General features: G+C 58.4%; 1 protein-coding gene across 6 annotated transcripts in view; it reads right to left on the minus strand.

Annotated features, from left to right (window-relative positions):
- Pak4 (p21 (RAC1) activated kinase 4) overlaps positions 1-21,461 on the minus strand; it is a 34,734-nt gene that overhangs the window by 3,301 nt on the left and 9,972 nt on the right. For 3 of the 6 annotated variants that reach the window (XM_021643953.2, XM_021643954.2, XM_060366556.1), the window contains exons 2-7: positions 6,714-6,786; positions 5,162-5,426; positions 2,007-2,459; positions 1,446-1,883; positions 374-507; positions 108-234 (exon numbers count right to left, since the gene is read on the minus strand). In XM_021643953.2, coding sequence (XP_021499628.1) covers positions 108-234; positions 374-507; positions 1,446-1,883; positions 2,007-2,459; positions 5,162-5,365 — 1,356 coding nt within the window. In that variant the 5' untranslated portion in view covers positions 5,366-5,426; positions 6,714-6,786. Of the gene's footprint in view, positions 1-107; positions 235-373; positions 508-1,445; positions 1,884-2,006; positions 2,460-5,161; positions 5,427-6,219; positions 6,326-6,713; positions 6,787-13,139; positions 13,294-21,461 lie in introns of those variants that run through there. The other 3 variants (XM_060366557.1, XM_060366558.1, XM_060366555.1) reach the window with 2 other exon arrangements.

Here is a 21,461-nt window from a genome sequence, read left to right on the forward strand (position 1 = left end):
CAATGAACTGAAACCTCTGAGATGCTAAGAAAAACACTTCCCTCCCTCAGGCTGTTCTGTCAACAGGAGGAAACGCTGCCTCACACATCCAGCCCCCGCCGACTCACCCGGCCATCGTGGGTCAGCAAGATGGAGTCACTCTTGATGTCTCGGTGGATGACGCCCTGGGCGTGAAGCACCGACAGCGCCTGCAGCACAGCCAGGCACACGGCGGCAATCTGTTCCTCGTTCATCCTGCGTGGGCAGACAGGGCCCTGCTGGGGGTGTCCCACCCTGTGGCGGGGGGGCCCCGACGCTGTGGCCCACCCTGTGGCCGGCCTCACCCCCTGCCCGCCCGCCCGCGGAGGCCCTGCAGCGCGGGTGGCCCCAGCACCTGGTGTGGGTGACGATGTCGGTGAGGGCGCCCCCCTCCAGGAACTCCATGACCACCCAGAGCTCGTCGCCCACCAGGTAGCTGTTGTACATCTCCACCACGTTCTCGTGCCGGTAGTCCCGCATGATCACCACCTGGCAGGGCACAGGCAGCGCTGGGCGCGGGCACTGCCCCCACCCGCAGCCCGGCACCGCAGCCTCCGCTCCTTGCGGCAGGCTGTCCTTGCGCACACCAGCTCAAGGCCAAGAAGACGCGGAAGCCAGCCGAGGCACACTTCATTGTAGAGGTGCACCCCGGACCCGCCGTGTAGGTTTCGAATCCTGACCCGTCCTGCCTGGTCTCTGCATGGTCTGACTATAAGTCGATGACAGAGGGCAAGCAGGTATGAAGAAAAGCTAAAAGGCATGTGCGTGTGCAAGTGTGTGTGTGCGCGTGTGCAGGTACACATTAAGGAACGCCTCCAGACACAGGGCTGACTGAGGAGGGGCTCTGGGCACTAAGGGCGGTGAGGGGAGTGCGCTCAGCGCAGGCGGAGCCTGGTGTGGATGGAGCCTGGGATACGGAGTGAGGGAGGGCGAGCCGGGAGACGGGCACGCAGACCTGGACGGCCTCACACTGGACCTCAGGGGCCTCCTGCAGGAGAGGCCCGAGGCACGGCCACACTCCCACTCACCAAGGCTGCCGACACCCAGAGCCAGAGGCTGCGCGCAACCAAGCGCCCCGTTGTGAGCTAGCTGGGAACAGGACCTGAGCGGGCAAGGAGCCGGGCTAGCCTCGAGGACCTGGGGACACTAGGAGGGTCTGCACAGGCTTCCAAGTCCGGCGCTAGGACGTTACGTGTGGGGTGTGCCGAGCAGCCCCGAGAGAAAAGCTGGAGCGGAAACCCGGGCGAGGGAACGAGGCTCAGGAGAGTGGGACCAGCTGAAGGGGACACGGGGCTGCAGCTGGAGCTCGCCCAGACACGGGGACCGTGCGAGGAGGAGGAGGTCTGCCGGGAGAGCGCAGGCGGGACTAGCTGAACAAGGCTGGGCACTCGGCCGTGAGGTCAGCGCCTGACTTCCGGCGCACCCACCTCGTTGAAGAGCAGCTCCCGCCTCTGCTGCTTGCGCAGGTCCATCTTCTTGACGGCCACCAGCTTGCCCGAGCTGCGCACGGTGGCTATGCACACGATGCCCGTGGAGCCCTCGCCGATCTTGATGAAGTTGTCCAGGTAGGAGCGCGGGTCCCCGGGGTCCACCACCAGCTGCAGCGCGGCCCGGAACTGCTCGTGGGAGACGCGCTGGGGCTCCCGCTGTGGGGAGCGGGGCCCGGGAGGCCCGGGAGCAGGGGGGCCAGCGGGGGCAGCAAGGGCCCGCGCCGGGGGGGCCAGCTGGGGCTCAGAGGCATGGGGCCCCAGCACTCCTGGGCTGGGCGCGCCGCGGGCTCGAGCAGGAGGCCGGGACGAGGAGGACTGAGGGGCGACCAGGCCTGCTGCTGACGGCCCGTTAGGTGCCATGCTGTGTGGCTCCCCCTGCAACAGAAGGGCGCTGTGAGTGGAGAGCATGTCAGCTCTGGACAGCAGCTAGTCAGGATGAGAACGCGCAGGGATGGGGTGTGGCTGTGACACGGAGGTGCTGAAGCGGGAAGGGGTTACCTGGGCACCCCGCGGCGGGTGGTCCGTGTCAGCCCGAGGGTACGTGTTAAAGGGCCTGCCAGCTGCTAGTTTTGACCCACTGGCCAGACTGGCCGGTTGGGGGGTGCTGACATCAGGCCCGGAGAGGGGACGTTTGTCTCGGGACGCCTCCTGCGGCCCTCCTGGGCCCTCCCTTGAAGACTTGGGCCTCTTCTCTGGCCCCGCCCGCCGCCTGTCACCACTGCCTGCCTCGCTGTGGCCTGTGGCCCGGCCTCTGCCTGCAGCCTTGTCAGGGCCCATTCTGGCCGGGGCCGGCCGCTCCTCCAGCGTTCCGTTCTCCTGGTGGGCGCGGGCGGGCAGAGGTGGGCTGTCTCTGCGCAGGGAGTTGGAGCGCGTCACCGACATGTTCTCAAATTCGTCCAGCAGCAGTGTGAGGGCCCCATCCTTGGCGCCTTTGCTACCCCTTACGATGGTCTGGGATTCCGGCAATGGCAGGGTAGGGCAGCAAGGGGACACGGTTGTGCATCCGACACAGAAACAGGACAATACAACACAGAAACAAGACAGAGACGCGTGAAGTGATGGCATGCTGATGGTAAAGCAGGGTGATGGGACCCTGCGGCCCCAGGGTCATCCCACCGCCCACGCTGGGGGCTCCCCAACAAGTGCCTCTTCGACTCTCCTTGGCTTCCAGCCTGGCAGCAGGCAAGCTCTGCCCCGTGGCCTGGGTGAGGGAGGACAGCCAGCCTGTGATCAGCCCCAAGAGCTGCAAATTACAGGCGGCTTGGCTCGGCACTTCCTCCCCTGAGGCTGCCAGCGTCTTTAACCCCCAACCACGCGATCTGATCCCCTAGGGCAGAGGACCGGAAAGCCACAGCCTAACGCCAAGGCTTCAGAGGCAGGGGAGCTATGCAGCAAACGTCTGGTGGAATACGTCTGGGCCACCAGCCCTCACATCCCCCTGCCCCACCGAGCTGCGGTCTCCTTGGCTGCTCTATACCCCAAGCCCTGGGCACATAGGCCGTTCCTGTGATACAGCAACGTGTCCGCCAGCTCTTTGCCCTGCCCACAACCTACATCTTCTAAATGTCTCGATGGCTGTCCTGCTCCCCTCCCAGGGGTCTCTGATCAAAACACACTTCTCTGAGGCCTTGCTAACACCTAGGTTAAATGCCAGCCCACAGGCCTCTCTGGCTCTTCTCCCTTTTCCTCTAAGCCAGTGGTTCTCAACCTCCCTAACACTGTGACCCTTTAATACAGTTCCTCATGCTGTGGTGACCCCAACCACAACATTTTTTTTTTGTTGCTGTTTTATAACGGTAATTTTGTCACTGTTTGAATTGTAATAAATATCTGATATGCAGGCTATCTGGTAAGTGACCCCGAAGGGGCAACCCACAGGTGGAAAGCCACTACTCTAGGCCCTTTGTGCCAGCTGACATGGCTGTGCACCCACATGCTGCTTGACCCCTGCGAGCAATCCAAGGACTGAGCACTCATTCTGCCATTTACAGTCCACCCAGGTCTTGGGTCCTAGATCAGTGTCCACACCCAGAAGGTACTTTGCAAAAGAAGGAAGGGAGGGAGGAGGGAGAAGACAAGGAGGGGTGGGGAACTGCCCCAGCACTGCCCTCAGGTGGCAGGCAAAGACAGGACCTGGATAGCCTGACACGCTGAGGGATGCTGAGCCCACAGGAACCACCCGGAATCACAGGGCTCCTGCTGGCCTGCTGTGGTCCCAGCCTCTCTGGGCCCTGGTTGGCTGCCTGGAAGCCTGGCCTTGTCCAGGGAGCCAAGAAAGAAAGGTGGGTGGCAGGTTTCAAACGCAGGACGAATGACTACCTGAGGTACCTCGTCAGCACAGCAGCCCTCAGTCCTACTGGTTGCAGGGTCTTTCTGACTGGCCTCTGTCGCCCCTAACCTAAACTTCTCCAGCCAATCCAGCCATTTTGTTGTGCTGCTCCCTCTGCTTTTGAACCGCTGGCCTCTTGGTCTCCTGACTCCCCTCCCCCTCACATGGCCTGCTCAGGGTCATGTCCACTCTGGATTCTCTCAGCTGTCTCTGACACCTCTCCCTTTTATCTACAGCAAACTTTCTCCTCCACCCAGGAGTAGCTATGCCCTTTTGCTTTCTTTCTTTCTTTCTTTTTTCTTTTTTCTCATTCAGTGGGTACCTGCTAGGCTTTGGTATTAGAACTTGAGGTCAATGGTCAAGAACCTTGGACGTGCAGGACTGTGGGGAGGGTGTGGAGGTGGGGAGGGGGCAGAGAGGGAAAGAAGCAGGGCTGAAATTCTGGGACACCAGTGTGGACACAAGCTGTGAGCAACGGTGACAGAGCTCACCGGGGCATGGAGTGGGGGGCCAGAGGGGGCTGTGTGGGGACTCTGGTTGCTGCTGGCTTCCAGTTGGCCCACGCAGACTCAGGCGACAAGAGGGTCTTTCTAAGCAATGGAGAGACAGATGCCAAGGCTCTCCCATGACCCCACAGGGCCACAGAAATATCAGGAAGACCCCAGCTGCCCAAGCACTGTGGCTGCGGGCACCCTGATGATTCTGCCCCTCTCCTGCAGACCCTGGCTGGTTGCTGGAGGAGAGGCTGAGTCAGCTGTGGCCAGGCACCCAGCCTGCTGACCACAGGCACACCCAGCTCCACCCACTCCACAAACCAGGCTGTGTGCGCCCTGGGCCCCACCATCCACACATGGCTCCAGCTGCAGAGCCGGCTTCAGGAGGACCGGCAGGGCACTCTTACCACGAGGACTATGTGGCTGCAGTCCGTGCCCAGGCAGCGAGACCACAATGCTCACGCTGGACACTGCGGTGGCGGTGGCGGGGTGGGGATGCACAGCTCGGGTCTCACTCCAACGCTACCAAGACTGCATGGCTCCCATCTGCCTCAGCTGCTCCCAGCCCTTGGAATGCACCTAGGTATCCCCTGCCCAAGCCCTGACGCTGTCTGGGAGTGAGCTGTCTCCCACTGGAAGCCAGGCCCTGGGAGATCAAGGTAGAGTGTGTGGTGCTGAGGCCAGAGTGGAAGTCAGGGGTCAGCATGACCTTCCCGGATGGCGCTGGCAGGTGGGAGGCTGGCCCTGGGCTACAGAGCCAGGAGCAGCTGCGGGGCTGGGCCACTCTGGCAGCACCAGGCTGCGGGTAGCAGTGGTGTGCTGATGACTACCTTGGGGGCTCCAGGGTGGATGGAGGTGATGCAGGCGGGGTCGATGAGGGGCTTGGGTCGGCGCGCTGACTCCTCAATCAGGCTCTGCCACTGGCGGGGCAGCCCTGTGAACTTCTGCTCATGCTGGTCGAAGCCCGTGTGCACGCGGTGCTCGAAGTTGGATGGGGCTGAGATCTCCACTCGCTTCTTCTTCTTTCCAAACATGGTTCCAGGACCTTAGCACAGTGAGCGTGTGAGAGGCGGTGGCTTGGGCCCTTACCAGCACCTGCAGGAAGGAAGTACCGAGGGAGGTGGGGTCAGTGGCAGGGAACCTTCTCCAGCTCTCTCACGTACCAGCAGGGGGCAGCAGCTTCTCCCTGGGCCCTTTGGGCAGCTACTTTTGTGAGCAGGAGACAGGCCCAGCTGTCCGCTCAGAGTCCTAACTCCTTGTAGCCCAGAGACTTCATACAGCCCACCCCATCAGCTTTTGTACTCCAGGGCCTTTGCAGAGCAAATAGTTTCCCTTGCCTGGAACTCCCTTCCTTCCCTGCTATCCCAAGAGTTCCTTCCTTCCTTCCCTCTGTCCCTCCCCAGCTCTTTGTGTCAGCACTGAACCCTTTACAACCACACAGCCTGCCGGGCCATCACCTCGCTTTCACCTGCCCTTGACCTGTGGCATCCACAGTCTCCTGGGCCCCACCTCCAGGCTGGCCACTACCACCAGACTGGCTGCCCTCTACACTGCGAGTTCCCCTGTCTTTAGAGCCCGAGTCTTGAGCTGGGCGCTTAGATAGTGACCGGCCATAACTGCTCAGCAAACGCCAGTCAGGAATCAAAGAGTGAGCCAGGCATGGTGGTGCACACCTTTAACCCCAGCACTTGGAGGCAGAGACAGGTGGATTTCTATGCGTTCAAGGCCAGCCTGGTCTACCTGGTGACTTCTATGCTAGGCAAAACGACACAGAGAACACCTGCCTCAAAAAAGGCAGTGAAAACTGGAGATGGCTCAGCAAGTAAGAGCACTGGCTGCTCTTCCAGAGGACCTGGGTTCAATCCCCAGCTCCCACACGGTGGCTCACAGTTGTACGTAATTCCAGTTCCAGGGGAATCTGATGCTGTCTTCTGACTTCCAAGGACACCAGGCGCACATGTAGTGCAGACATACAGGCACGCAGGCAAAACACCCTACACAGAACCATTTAAAAACTAAATTGAAAATATTAACAACAAACCAAGCTGAGCACAGTCAGGCACACAGGCCTGCAATCGGAGCTGCTCAGGAGGCAGAGCAAGTTCAAAGCTTTCCAGGGATAGAGGGTGACTTTGGGCTATTCTGGTCAACCTGGTGAAGCTGTCTCAAAACAAACTAACGAAAAGGCCTGGGCTGCAGCTCAGCAGCAGAGCACTGCCATCAGCAGAGGCCTGAAGACAGGAAGGTGGGGGCACCCACAGAGAGCTCAAGAAATGATGGAAGCCAGGCAGCCTCGAACCCTCCTCCGCCTCCCACTCCCTGCCTTGACCAGTCCTTCTGGCGGGGAGGCTGGCACTGGGGAGGGCGTGCGGTCGCACAGACCTGGGCTGCAGCTGGCTGGCTAGAAACACCCTTTCGTGGGTGAGGTCTCCTCCCAAGGCTCCGAGTTACTCATCTGTAAGACAGAAGGAAAAGAGCCATCACTCACTCATTCACGGGCAGCTGCGGTACCGTGGCTGACAGCCCGGATGGCCTGTGACCCACTCGGGTGTTCACAGGGGCAGACGGTGACAACGCACACTGCTAGGGACTGGGCCCACAAAGTGCCACCCCACCATGAAGGGTGGCAGGTTGCTAAGGGGAGACCTCCTATAAAAGGCGCTCCTGAGTGGTGGCCCAGGACCTGGCAGAGAGGTGGGCAGGCACAGGGCCAGCGCCCAGCCTCAGCCCTGTGAGAATCTGCTGGAGACGTGGGTACAGACAAGCATCCAGCCCCAGCCCTGGGGAGAGCTGGCTGGAGCTGGGGCTGTAGACAAGCATCCGGCGAGCCCCAATGGGCTCTCCTCATCTCCTGCACAGCTCTCCTTGGGAGCCACCAGCTCAGCCCGCAAGGACAGTACTGGGCAGCCAGCCAGGGAAACCGGTTTGGCAGCACAGCCAAGTGAGAGGCAGGTGGGGACTCAGCAGCCAACCTGTCTCAACTGGTCCCAAGAGGCCAGCAGGTGGTCAGCCCCAGGCCTGGACAGGGCTTTCCCAGCTGGTCTAGTTTCTTTGCTTGACCCAGGTCCAGGGGTTCTGGCTATGGGCAGAACGGGCACCTCTGGGTTCTTAGCACGGCACAGCGCCATGCACCCTTCCTCCCAACCTTTCCTGCCTGGCCCATGCCCAGCTCCTTGACCTCTGCGCCAGGGCTCCCCAGCCCTCCTTGGCACTAGGCCTGTCTCTCCAACCCCAACAGTGCCACACCTCATGCTGCCTGGTGCAGTGTGGAGCCTGGTGCTTCGACCTGCGGCTCCCGGTCCTCCCAGTCTAGCCTGATCCTCACCTTGAACTCTTAGCTCTGCTCTCAGCTCCCTCCTCCCACGCGAGGGAGCCCCAAGGCAGCTCCCAGATTGGGTGGTGTGTGACCTCTCACTGAACACGGGGAAATGCTCAGGTTGGAAAAGATGGGGTGCACTCGGCAGTGCCTTCCCATGCTCCCCACAAGACCACAACTCCACCTGTAACTGCCCAGCCACCTCGCGTACTGCAGCCACTTGTGACCCTGCAGGAGAAGGGGCGGAAGGGCACAGCTCCGGATATTTGCCTGGGCCACCCCTTTCCTCTGGGCAGCATATGGAGGGAAGGACAAACAGAGGAACTGGCCGTGTTTATAATGACCTGGTGCAGGCCCCACCCAGGCTCTTTCAGGCAGCTCCTGACCTCATGGGCAGGGATGGCTCTCCTAGGCCAGTTCAGAATTTCAGAGCCCTGTGGCCCAGGCCTTCAAACCCCAGCTGCCGGCTAGCCGGCACTGTATGCCCTGGTTTTTATACATGTGAAGATCCAGCTCATGCCAGGAAACTCAACATGTGACCCTGGGGAAAAAGCCCCACTCCTATGCCTCAGTTTCCTCTTGTTAGGATGGTGACGACAGCAGCTGTTGCCAGCAGCTTTTACAAGGAGTCAGAACACAAAACAGGCAAGGCACCGAAGACTCCTCCCAGCTGCTGGTCCTGAAGCTCAGGCACAGGCCTGACAACAGCCAGCAGGAATGTGCATCTACTGTGTGCCACCTCTCTTCGAACCACTTTACCCAGCATCCTTCAGCCTTTGCTCCTGACCCAGAAGATGCTGCCACAAGCTCCATGAGACACAGAGGGGGCCCTCACACACCTACAGTTAAAGCCAGGGCAGAGTGGGCCACCTCTACCAGGGTCTGTGCTCCCTGCTTCTGGCCCAGACCCTGCCAGCGGTGGCCAGCCTCATGGCCCCTGCACAGCCCTACGGTGGAAGTTCCTTACCCCGGCTTTCTGGTGAGTCTCCAGAGAGGAAAGCTCATGTGCAGGCACTCAGCTAGTGAGGTCTCCAGATCTGAACACAACAGGCCGCAACCTCACCTGCCTATGTCGTGCGAGGCTGGCTGGTCTTGGCCACCAGGCTGCTGACCTGGCTCCAGACCTCGCCTTTCCTCTCCTGTGCTGGCACTGCAGGGCTGGACTTCCCTCCCACCCAGCCTGTCCCAGTTCTACGGGAGATGCGCGTCTTAGACCCCCTCTCGGGGCTTTTGCTGAGAGAGCTGGCCAGAGAAAGATGCCTGAAAACCTGCCCCTGCCACCAAGTGGACTTCCCTCTGTTGTGGTGCCGGCACACCCGTCTCTACTGTGAGGGACACCGTGGCCCTGGGGAGTCAGCAACACAAGCCCCCGGCTCCCAGAAACCTCTGGCAGGGGCTCTTCTGAGCCAGTGTTGAGGAACCTTGTTGGACCCTAGAGGTGAAAGGGTGACTGGGTGCCCTGAAGAGTGACAGGGGGAGCAGCACAGCAGGCAGCTCCAGCCAGCCAAGGACAACACTAAAAACTGTACTGAAATGCTTATTTCAATTAAAAAAAAAAAATCTCTTGATTTCCTCAAATTGTGGGAATGTTTCCCAGTCTCCCCTGCTCCCCTTTCAACCTCTCATGAGGCAAATGCCTCTGCTTCCCATACTCCTGAAGGAATGAGCCGCCAGCTCCGAGGAAGCCCTCCCTGCCTCAGTGTGCCCTCTGCTTTCCAGGACTGAGCTGACAACAGAGGAGTCTGATTCCTGCCTCGAGCCCCTGCCCTCTTCCCCACAGTCAGCTCTGGCTGTCATCTGCAGCCCCCACTCAGGCCATTTTAACACCCCTACTCTCCCACAGCCTCCTGCTGTGACCCCACTTCTTCAGGGAGTCCTAACTCCTCCCAGATGGCCCCAGGTCCTTCCTCATTAGACACCCGCTACTCACAAGCCATCTGTCATAGCTACTGGGCCTTCACCTACCTATCAGCCCACCTAAGTGACCTCAGAGGTGGAGTCTGCCCAGCCCACAGCTCTGCAGGGCTGCTGCAGGGTGGATAAACCAGGTCCACCCAGGGTCTGCAGGGCAGACCCAAGTTCCGAGAGGAAAGAAACACAAGCAAAGGAGCTGTCAACCAAGTCCTCATTGCACGAGGTTTTGTCCAAAGACACCTTGAGCTCTGGCACAGGGGCAGCCAGGAGCTGACAAAAGTCAGGGTGAAGGACCTGAGGCAGGCGCCTGTTGGATGCAGCCAAGGAGGCCTGCTGGTACAGAGGGGCAGCTGAGGGGAGAGTTGGTGATGGGGCTGACTAGGTAAAGCCTGAGGGCTGCATCAAGATGGAGATTCAAGAAGGGTCTAGGCGGAGAGGGACAGGAACAGGGAACCAGGGAGATGGCTGTGACAATGTGGCAGGCCTGGACCTCCCAGGGGCTGTGGAGGGGCCGGAGCGCACAGGCTCTGCTCAATCCAAAGACCAAGGCAATGAGAAGGTACCAGTGGAATGTGAACTCTGCAGGCCTGCCTTGCTTGGCACATGGCTGGGCCCACTGGCCTCCAGTTCCCCCACTTGAGAGTGCTTAGCAGGCCCCACCCCCCAGCATGGCAGGTCAAGCCTGCCACACTGGGGCTCACACAGCCTGAACTGTGGCAGACGTGCCGGGTGCATAAACTGGTCTCTGTGGCCCCCAACAGACATGAGTGGGTGGGGAGGCCTCTCCCTTCCTGTTTCTCCAACCAGGAAACTGAGGCTCACCAAAGTGAAATCACTGCCCAGGGCCACTTAGCGCCAAGTCACAAAAATACCCACTCTCAAGAGTGGGCCTTATGACACCCATGAGGGTTCCGCTTCTCAGTGGCCCCTGCTTCAGCCAAGGCCTGCACAGGAAGGACCTAAGGGGTCTATGGAGAGAGAACTGCTGACAATGACCAGACCCAAGAGAGGAGAAGGAGCCGTGAGCAGGGGATACTAACGGAGCTGGCCACGTGCCTCCAGTGCTGCCCGCAGCCCCGCCTGCTGGAGACCGGCACACGCCACACAGCTGGCCCTCCCTCTGCGGTCCTCTAGCGAGCCGTACGATCGACAGCTTTGTACCTACAGAGCCTTCTGCTCAGAACTGCCAGCTTACTTTTTAATTCAAGTCTGAGCGCGCATAAAAACTCAGCCAGGCAGCCAGGCAGTGGGGGCGCACGCCTTTAATTCCAGCACTCACGAGGCAGAGGCAGGTGGATCTCTGAGTTCAGGGCTAGCCTGCTCTACAGAGTGTGTTCCAGAGCAGTTTTTTTTTTACTTTGGGTCAAAAAACAAAACAAGCAAACAAACAACTCAGAGAGGCTATGTCCATCCCTAGCAGAATGTGAGACACAACTTTCTACTTCCCCATGACCCTATCCCTTCCTGGCACCACAAACCTTCCTCTAAGCCCCAACCCCTGCCAAATGGTTCCCTAACACCTTGAGCAGGGTCTCTGGCATACGGCAGACACTCAGGGAATATCGGGGAGAGGAGTGATGCTCCTGACATGGTCATGAGTCTGACTGTGATGCACAGGGAAGGAGGTGAGGCCTCCTTCCAAGCTGCTGGGCAACCCTCGACAGCCAGGGCTACCAAGGGCACCCCTCTGAGAGCTGCCACAGGTCCTCACACCCTGGGGGGCCACCCATCTAAGCCATGGCCTCGGAGGGTTACCTGAGAATGGCTCTGTACTGCAGGTAAGGGCCCAGCCCCTGGTAATGAGTCCCCACAAAGTGACGACACAGAGATAGGGCGCTGGTGTCAGGAGGCCGGACATCTGGGAAGCCATTACAATTGTGCTCCCTTCATCCTGGCATGAGGCAGCACTGGCTTCCCTCAGTAGGCCGTGCATAGCACGGGCACAGAAATGTCCCAACCTGGCCACCTTCACCTTCTTATCCTGTCCTCCTTCTTTAAGCTGCCAGGGCAGCGTCTCCTTGAAGGTCTGTCTGGGTGGTCTTGTATGGACATTTTCTTCCTGATTGAAGGACAGCCCCATTAGCACAAGGCCTGTCTCTCTTGGCCACTGCCTAATATAGGGCCGTCTCAGCCCAGGGGCTCTGTGGGCCCAGACATAGGTGCTGGCTCAGCCATTCCTGCTGCACGCCCCTGGACACATCACCTGTCCTCTGTGGACCTTAGTGTTCTGTCTGTAAACCACGATTGTAACAGTCCCCACCTGCTGGGGACAGTTAGCCGGCACAAGTAAGGCACGTAGAATAGGGTCTTGCCAGGGGCCCTCGCACAAGCTGCTGCTGCACGAGACAGTGACTCAGCAAGCCCACCAGTGAGGACACTGGCCATTGTCCCCTCCCAGAAGACATGTGAGTGTCCCTTTCCCCAGCGTTGGGAGGGGAGACACAACAGACAGACTGCTACTGTCTGGGACCGGTTTGTCTCATCCATTAGACTGGGAGCCTCCAGAAGGCCAGGGTTAGGCCATTTCAGCCAAATGGATCCCCAGGGGTGTGCACACGGGGCTGTGAGGGTGAACTGCAGGGTGAGGTGAAATGACAAGCTGCCTGTTGGCTACTGCCTCCAATCTGGCCAGGTGCGGGCATCCAGGGCTCGTCCCCGTAGGGCCCAAGACAGGACAGGTGCCACAGAAACCCAAGCGTAGGTAAGGGCTGGGGACCTCACATTCATTCATTCATTCATTCATTCATTCATTCTTCCTCTGAAGCAGGAAGGGGAGGCAGAAAAGAGGCTCCAGGCCTCCTTGAACCTCCTCCAGCTCCACCTCCCTTCCAGGCCACACAGAGCCCCACGCCCTGCAGCCAGTGACAGCTATTAGCACAACATAGGCTTGTCATATCACAGGCCCTACAACAGCAACCCAAGCAAGCCCACGGACAGGTGGACATTCTGCGCATCCACACGTATGCAGTTACCCCAGAGAACCGCTCACTAGCCAGAGAGCCTAGCCACCCACCCTCCACCTGATGGCTCCCGGAGCATGTGAGTGGCAGCTGTCATCCAGGCGGGAGGCGCTGGCAGGTGATGAGGTGAGTGAGCAGAGCTGAGCAGCTGCCCCTCAAACTCAGGCACAGCACTGAGAAGCAGGGAAGTAGCTGGCAGGCCCAGGCTCAGCAAGTGGAAAGGGCTGAGGACACCCCCCACCCCGAAAAGATACCTACAGGCATGAGCCATGATACGTAATAGGCCCCAGCATCTCTGAGGCGCAGGGTACACACGCACACACAATCCCTGTGTCTCACAAGTGCTAGACCGCTGAAGGATGTGCTAAGAACTACAATCCAAGCTACAAGGTTAGAGCCCAGGACCCACACAAGCCAAGGCAGCAATGAGCCCCAGCATCCGACGCCAGTCCACTCAAGGTCCAGGAAACATTGGCACTAAGGCTCAGGGGCTTGTGTGCCCGACAAGTTCAGGAGCCTGCCACCTCACGCATGGGCACAACGGTCACCCCACCCTGGACCCAAGAAAGATGTGGCCAGTCCCGCCCTCTCCTAGAGGGCCACAGGCAGCCTTCTTACCTTCACCATCTTCCTCCTGCTTCCTGAGCCACCTCTCCAGGCAGCCGGTGGCCAGACCTCCCAGTGCAGAGGGCAGCGACAGGCTTTAGAAGGCCCAGAGACTGGCCAGCTGGCTGCGTACCCAAGGCTCTCTTGCAGTGGCCGGGACACTACCTACCCCTGGTAACAGCTCAGCTGGGCTGTGGTGCCCACACACAGAGGGCGGGAAGCAGGGAGGCGGGAGGTGGGGCCAGAGCCAGTGGCCCATAGCTGTGAGACAGAGGGAAGGGTTGGCAGGGACCCCAGCCACAGCCCAGTCTCAGCAGAACTTGCCTCCACTGTAACAGGCACACCCATCTTCCTAACTACACACACACACACACACACCAGAGTGACTTGGGGGACAACTGGGTTGGAAACAATGGGGGAGGAGCTAGGTTCAGGCCAGTGCCTCCTGAGGCCTCAGGGTGGGCCGAGGGACCCTGGGTTTGAGTGGGTGATGTGAGACGGGGGCAGCTGAGAGCCTGGTGGGCCCCGTCCCCTTTTTCTTCCCTGGGCTGGGATTGGGGAGCTCGGGAGGTGGAGCTGTGTGACGGGAGTAAACGGTGGGGCGGAGGCTGGCTCCCACGGGTGTCACCCTAACCTGCCGAGGTCCTCTCGCCTCAGCACTGCCCAGCACAGGTCAGCCATTCTGCAGGGCCCTTTTACAGCAGAGCAGCAAGAAGTCCAGAGAGGGTGTGTGCGTGGCCTAGGGCACCACAGGAACAGGGAGGCCGAATACCAGGGTTCCTAGGCAGGCCATTCCCGAGCCCTGTCCCTGCTCAGGGGAGGCAGCCACTCTGGACAGGCCTCCTCCCCTCCCTCTGCTCCTGATCCTCTTGTGATGAGCCCAGCTGGCGGCCGGCCTGAGCAGGGGTCTCCTGGGCACTCGCCCTGTGCAAGGCCTGTGGAGGCAGACCTCCGGTTCTGTCTCTCTGGGGTCAGAAGCGTGTGAGTGCACAGCCAGTGCCCGCCTTGAGCACTGCTCAGGAAGCATTTCCTGCCAGCCCAGGCTGTCCACGGGTGTTCTCTGGGCTGGCCACGGCAGCAGTGACCTCTGTCTACTGCTGTGTGTCGCTCCCTGCTTCACCAAGCTCCTACCATTCATGAGAACTCAGTAGCAGCCAATCTGGCCAAAAATGTCTGTGTTGGGGGAGGGGGTGGCTAGAAGGCTCTGGCCCAATGAGCACAGGGCGCAGCCTCTGGAGCCCTGTATGTGGTCCCTATTAGGACAGTGGGGACAGCTAGCAAGTAGCCAGAGCCACCTGCATTCCTCCAGCCACTCCCTCCCTAAGGCAGAGCAAGGCCCGGGAGGCCCCCTCCCCAAGTCCTTCCTAGGTCTCCGTCACCGCTCCCTGTGGGGGTAGGGCATCTAGGAAGCAGGCATCCAGAGAGGAGCCAGGTAGGACTGCCTCCCCAAACCAGCCCGGCAGGTTTGAGCTCCGTCGGGGGAGGCCCGGGCAGCTCTGGCCAGCTCCAGGAAACAGGTCCGAAAGGAGGGGGTACCGAGTGGTGACTCACTTATCATGGCTTGCCACACAGGGGCTTGTCTGCCTCCTTCCTTTTCACCTCTGCCTCTGTCTCTAGGACTGTCCCATGGTACCAATACCACAATGTACCGAAAGGTAAGCAGAGGCAGGGTATGTCCTCCCCAGGCCCTTCTTTCCCTTTGGAGAGACCCACGTGCTCGTGACTACAGCTGCACACTTTAAAGACCCTCACAAACACAGTGCACTGTTACAGACAGCACCTGGCCCTGCTCTGAAACAGCCCCAGCCACGTGGCACCTGGGGGGGGGGCGCACCAGTCAGGTGGAAACACACTGGGGAAATGCTCTCCTGGGTGCAACATGGGCTGTGCAAAGGTCCCTGGCAGGCAGCAGACAGTGGGGACAGGACAAATGCTCTTCGTGGTGACCCCCTGGGTCCCCGGAAGGACAGCACGGGCGGGAGGTGATGGCCTGTGCTACGGGGGGAAGGGGGGGAATCTCAGGGACAGAGCCTAGGCCCCTGCCACGATAAAGCACAAAGGCCTGCTCGCTCTGAGATATTGTCAAAGGAGGCAAAACAAAAAGCAAGGGCGAAGGATGATGGTCCAAGAGTCAGGAGGCTCAGAAGCTCAAGGCCTGCCTGGCTCCAGTGAGTTCAAGATCATCCTGGGCGAAAGGTGAGACCCTATCTCAATATCAAAACAGAAAAGGAGCTGGGTGTGGCAGTTCACTCCCTAGGGGAGGCAGTGGGATTGCCATTCGAGGTCCCCCTAGAATAGAGGTGAAGGCCAACCAGCCAGGGCTACACAGCAAGACCTTATTATTTCATCCCCAGGACAATGTGAAAGGAGGCGGCAGAGCTAACAGCAGAGCTCCTGCTCAGACTAGGCCAGCCAGGGGCTGGGGACGTGCATGGCTCAGCAGCGCTGAGCAGCTAGCTCACTTGGATGCCCAAAGCCATGTGTCCGATCCCCAGTCCAGGAGAAGGAGCGGGAGCTTCTGAGAGTGCAGAGCTCGGCTGACACCACCTGTGCCTTCCTCTGGAGGGTCCAGAAAGAGTTTCCTGTTCTAGTAACGGTTCTGCTGTAACACTGGCGTGCGAGGCCACTGCAGCACCACCCCAACACAAGTCGAGGTTTGAAAGGAAAAGATGCGCACTGCAGGAGCCTCACCAGGCCTCACCTCAGACTGCTGCCCCGGTTTGGCAGCCATGGCCGGGGCAGCAACGTTGTCTCTTGCTCTCGCAGGCAGTACAGAGATGCTAACGGGGCACGGCAGGCACTTCGCAGGTGTTCCCAGCCCCTCCACAAGGCCAGGGCTGCTATCTGCCACCGGCGGCACCCGTGGCACCTCAGCAGCACAGGAGAGGTATGCCCAGCTATCGGCTCAGCTCAGCGTGGTTTCCATCCTACTGGACAGCCACTGGACAGCCTCTCACGCTTAGATGCTGGTAGAATGTCCTCTTCCACTAAGTGTCTATCCAATACCTTTGCCTGTGGTTCTGCTGGGTCAGGCGGACCTTTGTAAAGCTAATCTGCCCATGTCCCTTTCTGCTGAAATCCAGCTGGGGCCTCACAGCTAAGCCATCTCCCCAGCAGGAGCCCCTGGGCATGCCCACCTCTGCCCCCTTTTCCTCCCACCCACTCGCTCACTCTTACCCAGTTGCCTGCCACAGCCACATGCACAAGTTTCCTTCCCTGCACTCCATCCTCTGCAAGAGGTCGCCACGTGGTGTCCACCAGCTGCCCTGTGGGCCTGCACACCAGGCAATCACACAAATGAAACTTGGGATCCCAGCTGACAGGCTGGCTGGAGAGGCAGCAAGGCCAGGGCCTGAGGGGAGGACAGAGTTGGGGAGGCAGGCCATGAGAGGCCACGGGGAGCTGTGGCAGGCCAAGGACAAGCATGAGCTTGAGGCTCGAAGTCTGCTTGGGGGAGGGCAGGATCCAGAAGACCAGAGTGGGTGTGGAGGAAAGTAGAAGGGAGCATGGCCCAGGCAGCCGAGGATGGCAGCCAGGACAGTGGGGGCTTCGGAGGGGAGACAGCCAGAAAGGCCATCTACAAAAAAGAGCAACACTAGGGAGACAGCAAGCGTGAGAGCTGAGTTCGGATCCTGGCACCCATGTGAAGAGCTGGGCATGGGTCTGTAATCCCAGTTCTGGGGAGGTGGGACAGGCTGATACCCACATCTCACTAGCTAGACTGTCTAGTGCTGGGACCCAAGCCCAGGTCCTCTGCATAAGCAGCCAGTGCTCTTAACCTCTGAGCCACCTCTCCAGTCCCAGAGCAGTGGGCTTTAAAAATTAAGTGATTTCTATTCCTGGTGTGGTGGTGTCTGCTTGTAAATCTAACACCCAGGACACAAAAGTAAGGGAAGAATGGCAAGTTGGAGGCTAGCCTCAGCTACAGTGAGTTCTAGGTTGGCCAGGGCCATGTGAATCTCTAAACCAACGACATTCTAAAGTAAAAAAGGAAAGTGATTTTTTTTCCACTGTGGTAAAGACACACAGCATTTATCATTTTAACCACTTGGAAGGGCGCCGCCCAAGGTCTTAAATACTCTGACTGTGTATAACCATCACCACTCTTCACCCCAGCCTTCATACCAGCCCCAACAGAAACTGCACCCAGCTGGAGGATCCTTCTTGCCTGTGCCCTCACGGACCCCGACAGCCCTGTGCACAGGTGGAATCATGCAATCCCTTCCTTACGCCTGGCTTTCTTCCACTGAGCACAAAGCTTTTAAGGTCCAGCCACACAATGGCCCCCTCAAGGCTGTATCCCTTTCTGTGGCTGAATACGCGCAGTCATGTGTGCCTGCGGGTCACTCTCCGCGTGTGGAGGGACGCTGCGCTGCTTCCACTTGCTGGCTGCTGGAAAGAACGCTGCACAGAACTGGGTGTGCAAACAGCGCTCCAGTCCCTGCTCTCAGCTTTTTGTTTTTCTAGACAGGGTCTCTCTGCACAGCCCTGGCTGTCCTGGAACTCACTCTGTAGACCAGGCTGGCCTTGAACTCATAGACACCTGCTTCTGCTCACTTGCTTCTGCTTCCCAAGCCCTGCGATTAAAGCGTGTGCCACACACCCAGCCTCTGCTTTCACTTCCTTACTGTGTACCTGGGGCTGGAAGAGATGGATCATACGGACAGGGCATGCTTGTGTGTAAGCTTGCAAGAGGACAGCAAGCTGCTCCTCGTGGTGGCTGCTATTTCACAGTCCCGGCACTTCTATCAGCCAGCACCTGCGTTCCTCCCCTCATTCTCCGCACCACCAGGGGCTCACGTCACAGCCCAGGCCAACTTTGTAAAGATCCCCCAGCCTCTGCCTTCTGAGGGCCACGACTGCGGGCCTAGGCCAGTATGTTTTGTTTCATTTTACAGACCTTAGCCCAGGCCGGCCCTACACGAAGCTCTTTTTGCCTCCTGAGTACCTGGACTGCAGGCCTGAGGCAGCATGCCTCGCTCTTCTGTTTCTTTGGCGGAGGCTATCCTGATGGGCATGAGGTGGCAGGAGGCTGCGGTAACTGGGAAAGTCGAGAGAAGTTCAGCGTCTTGCACAAAAGGTGCTTGAACCATGGGTTTCCCATAAACAGAGAGAGCCTTGAGAGAAACCGCACTGCACACAACTTACAAAGGATCGAGCTCTTAAAGGGAAAATTCTTAAGACTTCCCAAACAAAACCAAGGCAGAGGCAGCAGGACTCTAAATTCACGGCCTGCCTGGACCACAGAGCGAGTTTATAGCCAGCCTGGGAACTAGGGTTGGTAAGCAGTAAGAGGCCCAGAAATGCGATGGTGCTTGCTGTCCTTGTGTGAGCTTACACACAAAACATACGCTGTCCATAAGACCCAGGAACAGGTTAAGGAAGTGAAAGCAGAGGCTGGGCATGGCGGCCCACGCATTTTTATCCCAGTGCTCAGGAGGCAAAGGCAGGAGGATCTCTGTGAGTTCCCCAGTACTACACGTGTGAAGAAACCCCCCCAGAGCGCATCAGGCTTCTCAGGCTCCGTGTCAAAGGTGCAGGCCACAGAAGGAGAAATGTAGGGACCTCACCAAAATTTAAGACTCTTCCAGTTAAGGGCACAACCGCTCTACCAGAGGACCCAAGTTCAGCTCCTGGCACCTATGTGGAGGGCGGGGGCAGCTCAGAACCATCTGGAACTCCAGTACTGGGAGCCAGTGCCCCCTTTCACTCTGCAGGCACCAGGCACACACACTTGCATACATGTACATGCACACATACATGCAAGCAAAACATCCATATACACACACAAAGAAACATACTTAAGAACAAAGTTTTGTTTAAAGAAGGCTTTTCCTCTGCAAAAGACCATGTGCAGAGACTGAAAAGACAAGCTTCAGGCTGGAGCCGCGGCTCCATGGTAGAGTGCTTGCCTAGCATACCCAAGAGGCCCTAGGCTCAATCCCCAGCACTGAAGGGAGGAAAAGGCAAGCACCAGAAGAAACACTTAGAAGCCACATATCTGACAGAGGCCGTGTCCAAGATAAAGTGCTCACAGAACTGAACAGTGAAAAAGCAAACAGTTGGATAAAGTAAGCAGAAGCCGAAGCCATGTCACTAAGGCAGAGCCACAGATGGCAGATAAGCCCACCGAATGCTGAGCGACATCAGCCATTAGGGAGACGAATTAACGTGACTTGCGAGACAGCGCCGCACACTTACTACAGGAGTTAAAATAAAAAACAGTGACAGTCCAAGTGAGGCGAGGAACGGCGACCTGCCTGCACTGCGCTGCTCATGGCAAAGGCAAATGGTACAGCCACTCTGAAAAGCCGTCTGGCACCCTCCCTAAAACCTGCAACTGCCACACCACCAAGCAAGTACACGTTGGAGTCCCAGAAAAACGAAAATTTATACTCCACACAAAAACCACTATGGGAACGTTTACAGAGGCCTTCCTCGTAATAGACAAAAAACTGGAAGCAAGCAGATGTCCTCCACGGGTGGATGGTGAAACGCCCTGGGGTACCCGTGAGTACTACCCAGAAACAGCAAGGGGGGCGCCCAACACACGAAGCCATCTGCGGGCACCTCCTGGGAACCAGGCTGCATGAGTGAAGACAATTCCAGAAGGCTCTCTGTGGAACAACTCTGCTTATGTAACAGTCCTAAAAAGAGAGAATTCTAAAGCTGGGGAATGGGTGCCCAAGGTTAAGGGTGGGAAGGGGTGTGGCTGTAGCAGGCCTTGGAGGGGGAGGAGGATTGTGATAGAATGTTCAGCCTTGATCAGATAAGGTCCACATCCTGTTTGGGGACCTGGGTGTCTTTGCAAGATGTCACTACTAAGGGAAGATGGAGGAAGACTGTGACAGATCTGCCTCATCATGCCTTACAACTGTAATGCGAACCTACAGGTACCTCAAAATAGAAGTTTACTTAAGACCATTAGTAATTCACTGAGGATGACAGGCCTGCCCCCGCCTCTTCGCCTCTGCTTTGCCCTGAGACAAAGCCTGGCGGAGCAGTCCAGGCTGGCCCCAGACTCATGACTGGCTGGTACAAGACGCGCATGTTCACCAGCATGCGCACATCTTTTAGCCTTGTTCTCCCCGTCTCTTCTTCCACAAACGGTTCATGCCCCTATCTCTGGCCTCAGCCTACATGCCTCTCCCTCCAGAAAGCCACTATTGGTTTCACATATGGGCGTCACCATGGCAGCCATCACTCTGCTGGCCTCCCTAGACTCGGAGTTCTCTGTCTAGTGCTGGTCCTGATAATGGGCTATCACCAGCCTGGCACAGGGCTGAAGGGACGAGTGAGCGAGTTGAAGGCAACAAGGCTGCTGACTCCAGGATTTACCATCACCATGCAGACATGTCTGAGTGTGTCTATGAGCACGCTTCTAGACTGGTTAACTCAACAGGAGGATTCCCCTTGAACAAACAGCACCAGCCCACAGCCGCTCAGCATTTGGTGGGCTTGTCTACCATCTGGCTGGCGTTCAGGACTTTGTAAAAGGAGAAAGTGAGGGGCTGGAGAGAAGGCTCACTGGTTAAGGAGCTTGCAGCTCTTCCAGAGGACACGAGTTCAGTTCCCAGTACTCATGTCAGGTGGCTCGCAAACACTGCAGCTTCAGAAGATCTGACACTCCTTTCTGGACTCTGGGGTGCGTTCTCTTCACCTCTCCACTTCTGATGGCAGACCCTGCCCCATGGGCCCCTGCCCGAATAAACTGTGCCGTCAAACCCGGGCCAGACAGCCCCTCCTTCCTGAGCTCTTCGGTCAGGTGTCTGAGCACACAAGCAGAGCTGCAATTCATACAACTGCCACTGAGGACAGGACAGGAAGGCGTCAGTCAGCTCTTGAGAATTTCACTGTGATGGACTAACCACGGTCCCTCCAGAAGACAGCACAGCCCCTCTGTGAAACACAGGACTCAAACTGCCGCCCACTGCTAACCAGAAATCTCCTAATTCTCTCCTGGTGAGGCAGAAGGTGGGGCCTGGTTGGGGGGCGGGGAGGCAGGACCCAGCGCAGAACAGTTTCACCTGGACCCTGCTGGAGCGCACTCTGCTAACGCTTCCTTCTCTGGCTGGAGAGCTCTCAAGAGCAAAATGCCAGACAAAGGAGGCTTTGGCCAAGACGTGCCAATCAAGGCGTTCCCAGGCAGTTTACACCTAAGGAAGGATGTGGGCTGCTGCAGGGACCATAGGGTGGTCCCTGGGGCTTTGTCTTTTATTGGGCAGGGGACCCAGAGCAGCGGGTGATTCTCTGTTTTCCTCTGGGCAGTGAAAGGGAAGGAAGGGGCAGAAAGCAGGAGCTAGCTCCACCAAGAGCTCACGCCTGGAAAGGGAC

Source organism: Meriones unguiculatus, chromosome 14 (assembly GCF_030254825.1).
Source record: "Meriones unguiculatus strain TT.TT164.6M chromosome 14, Bangor_MerUng_6.1, whole genome shotgun sequence".
NCBI lineage: Eukaryota > Metazoa > Chordata > Mammalia > Rodentia > Muridae > Meriones > Meriones unguiculatus.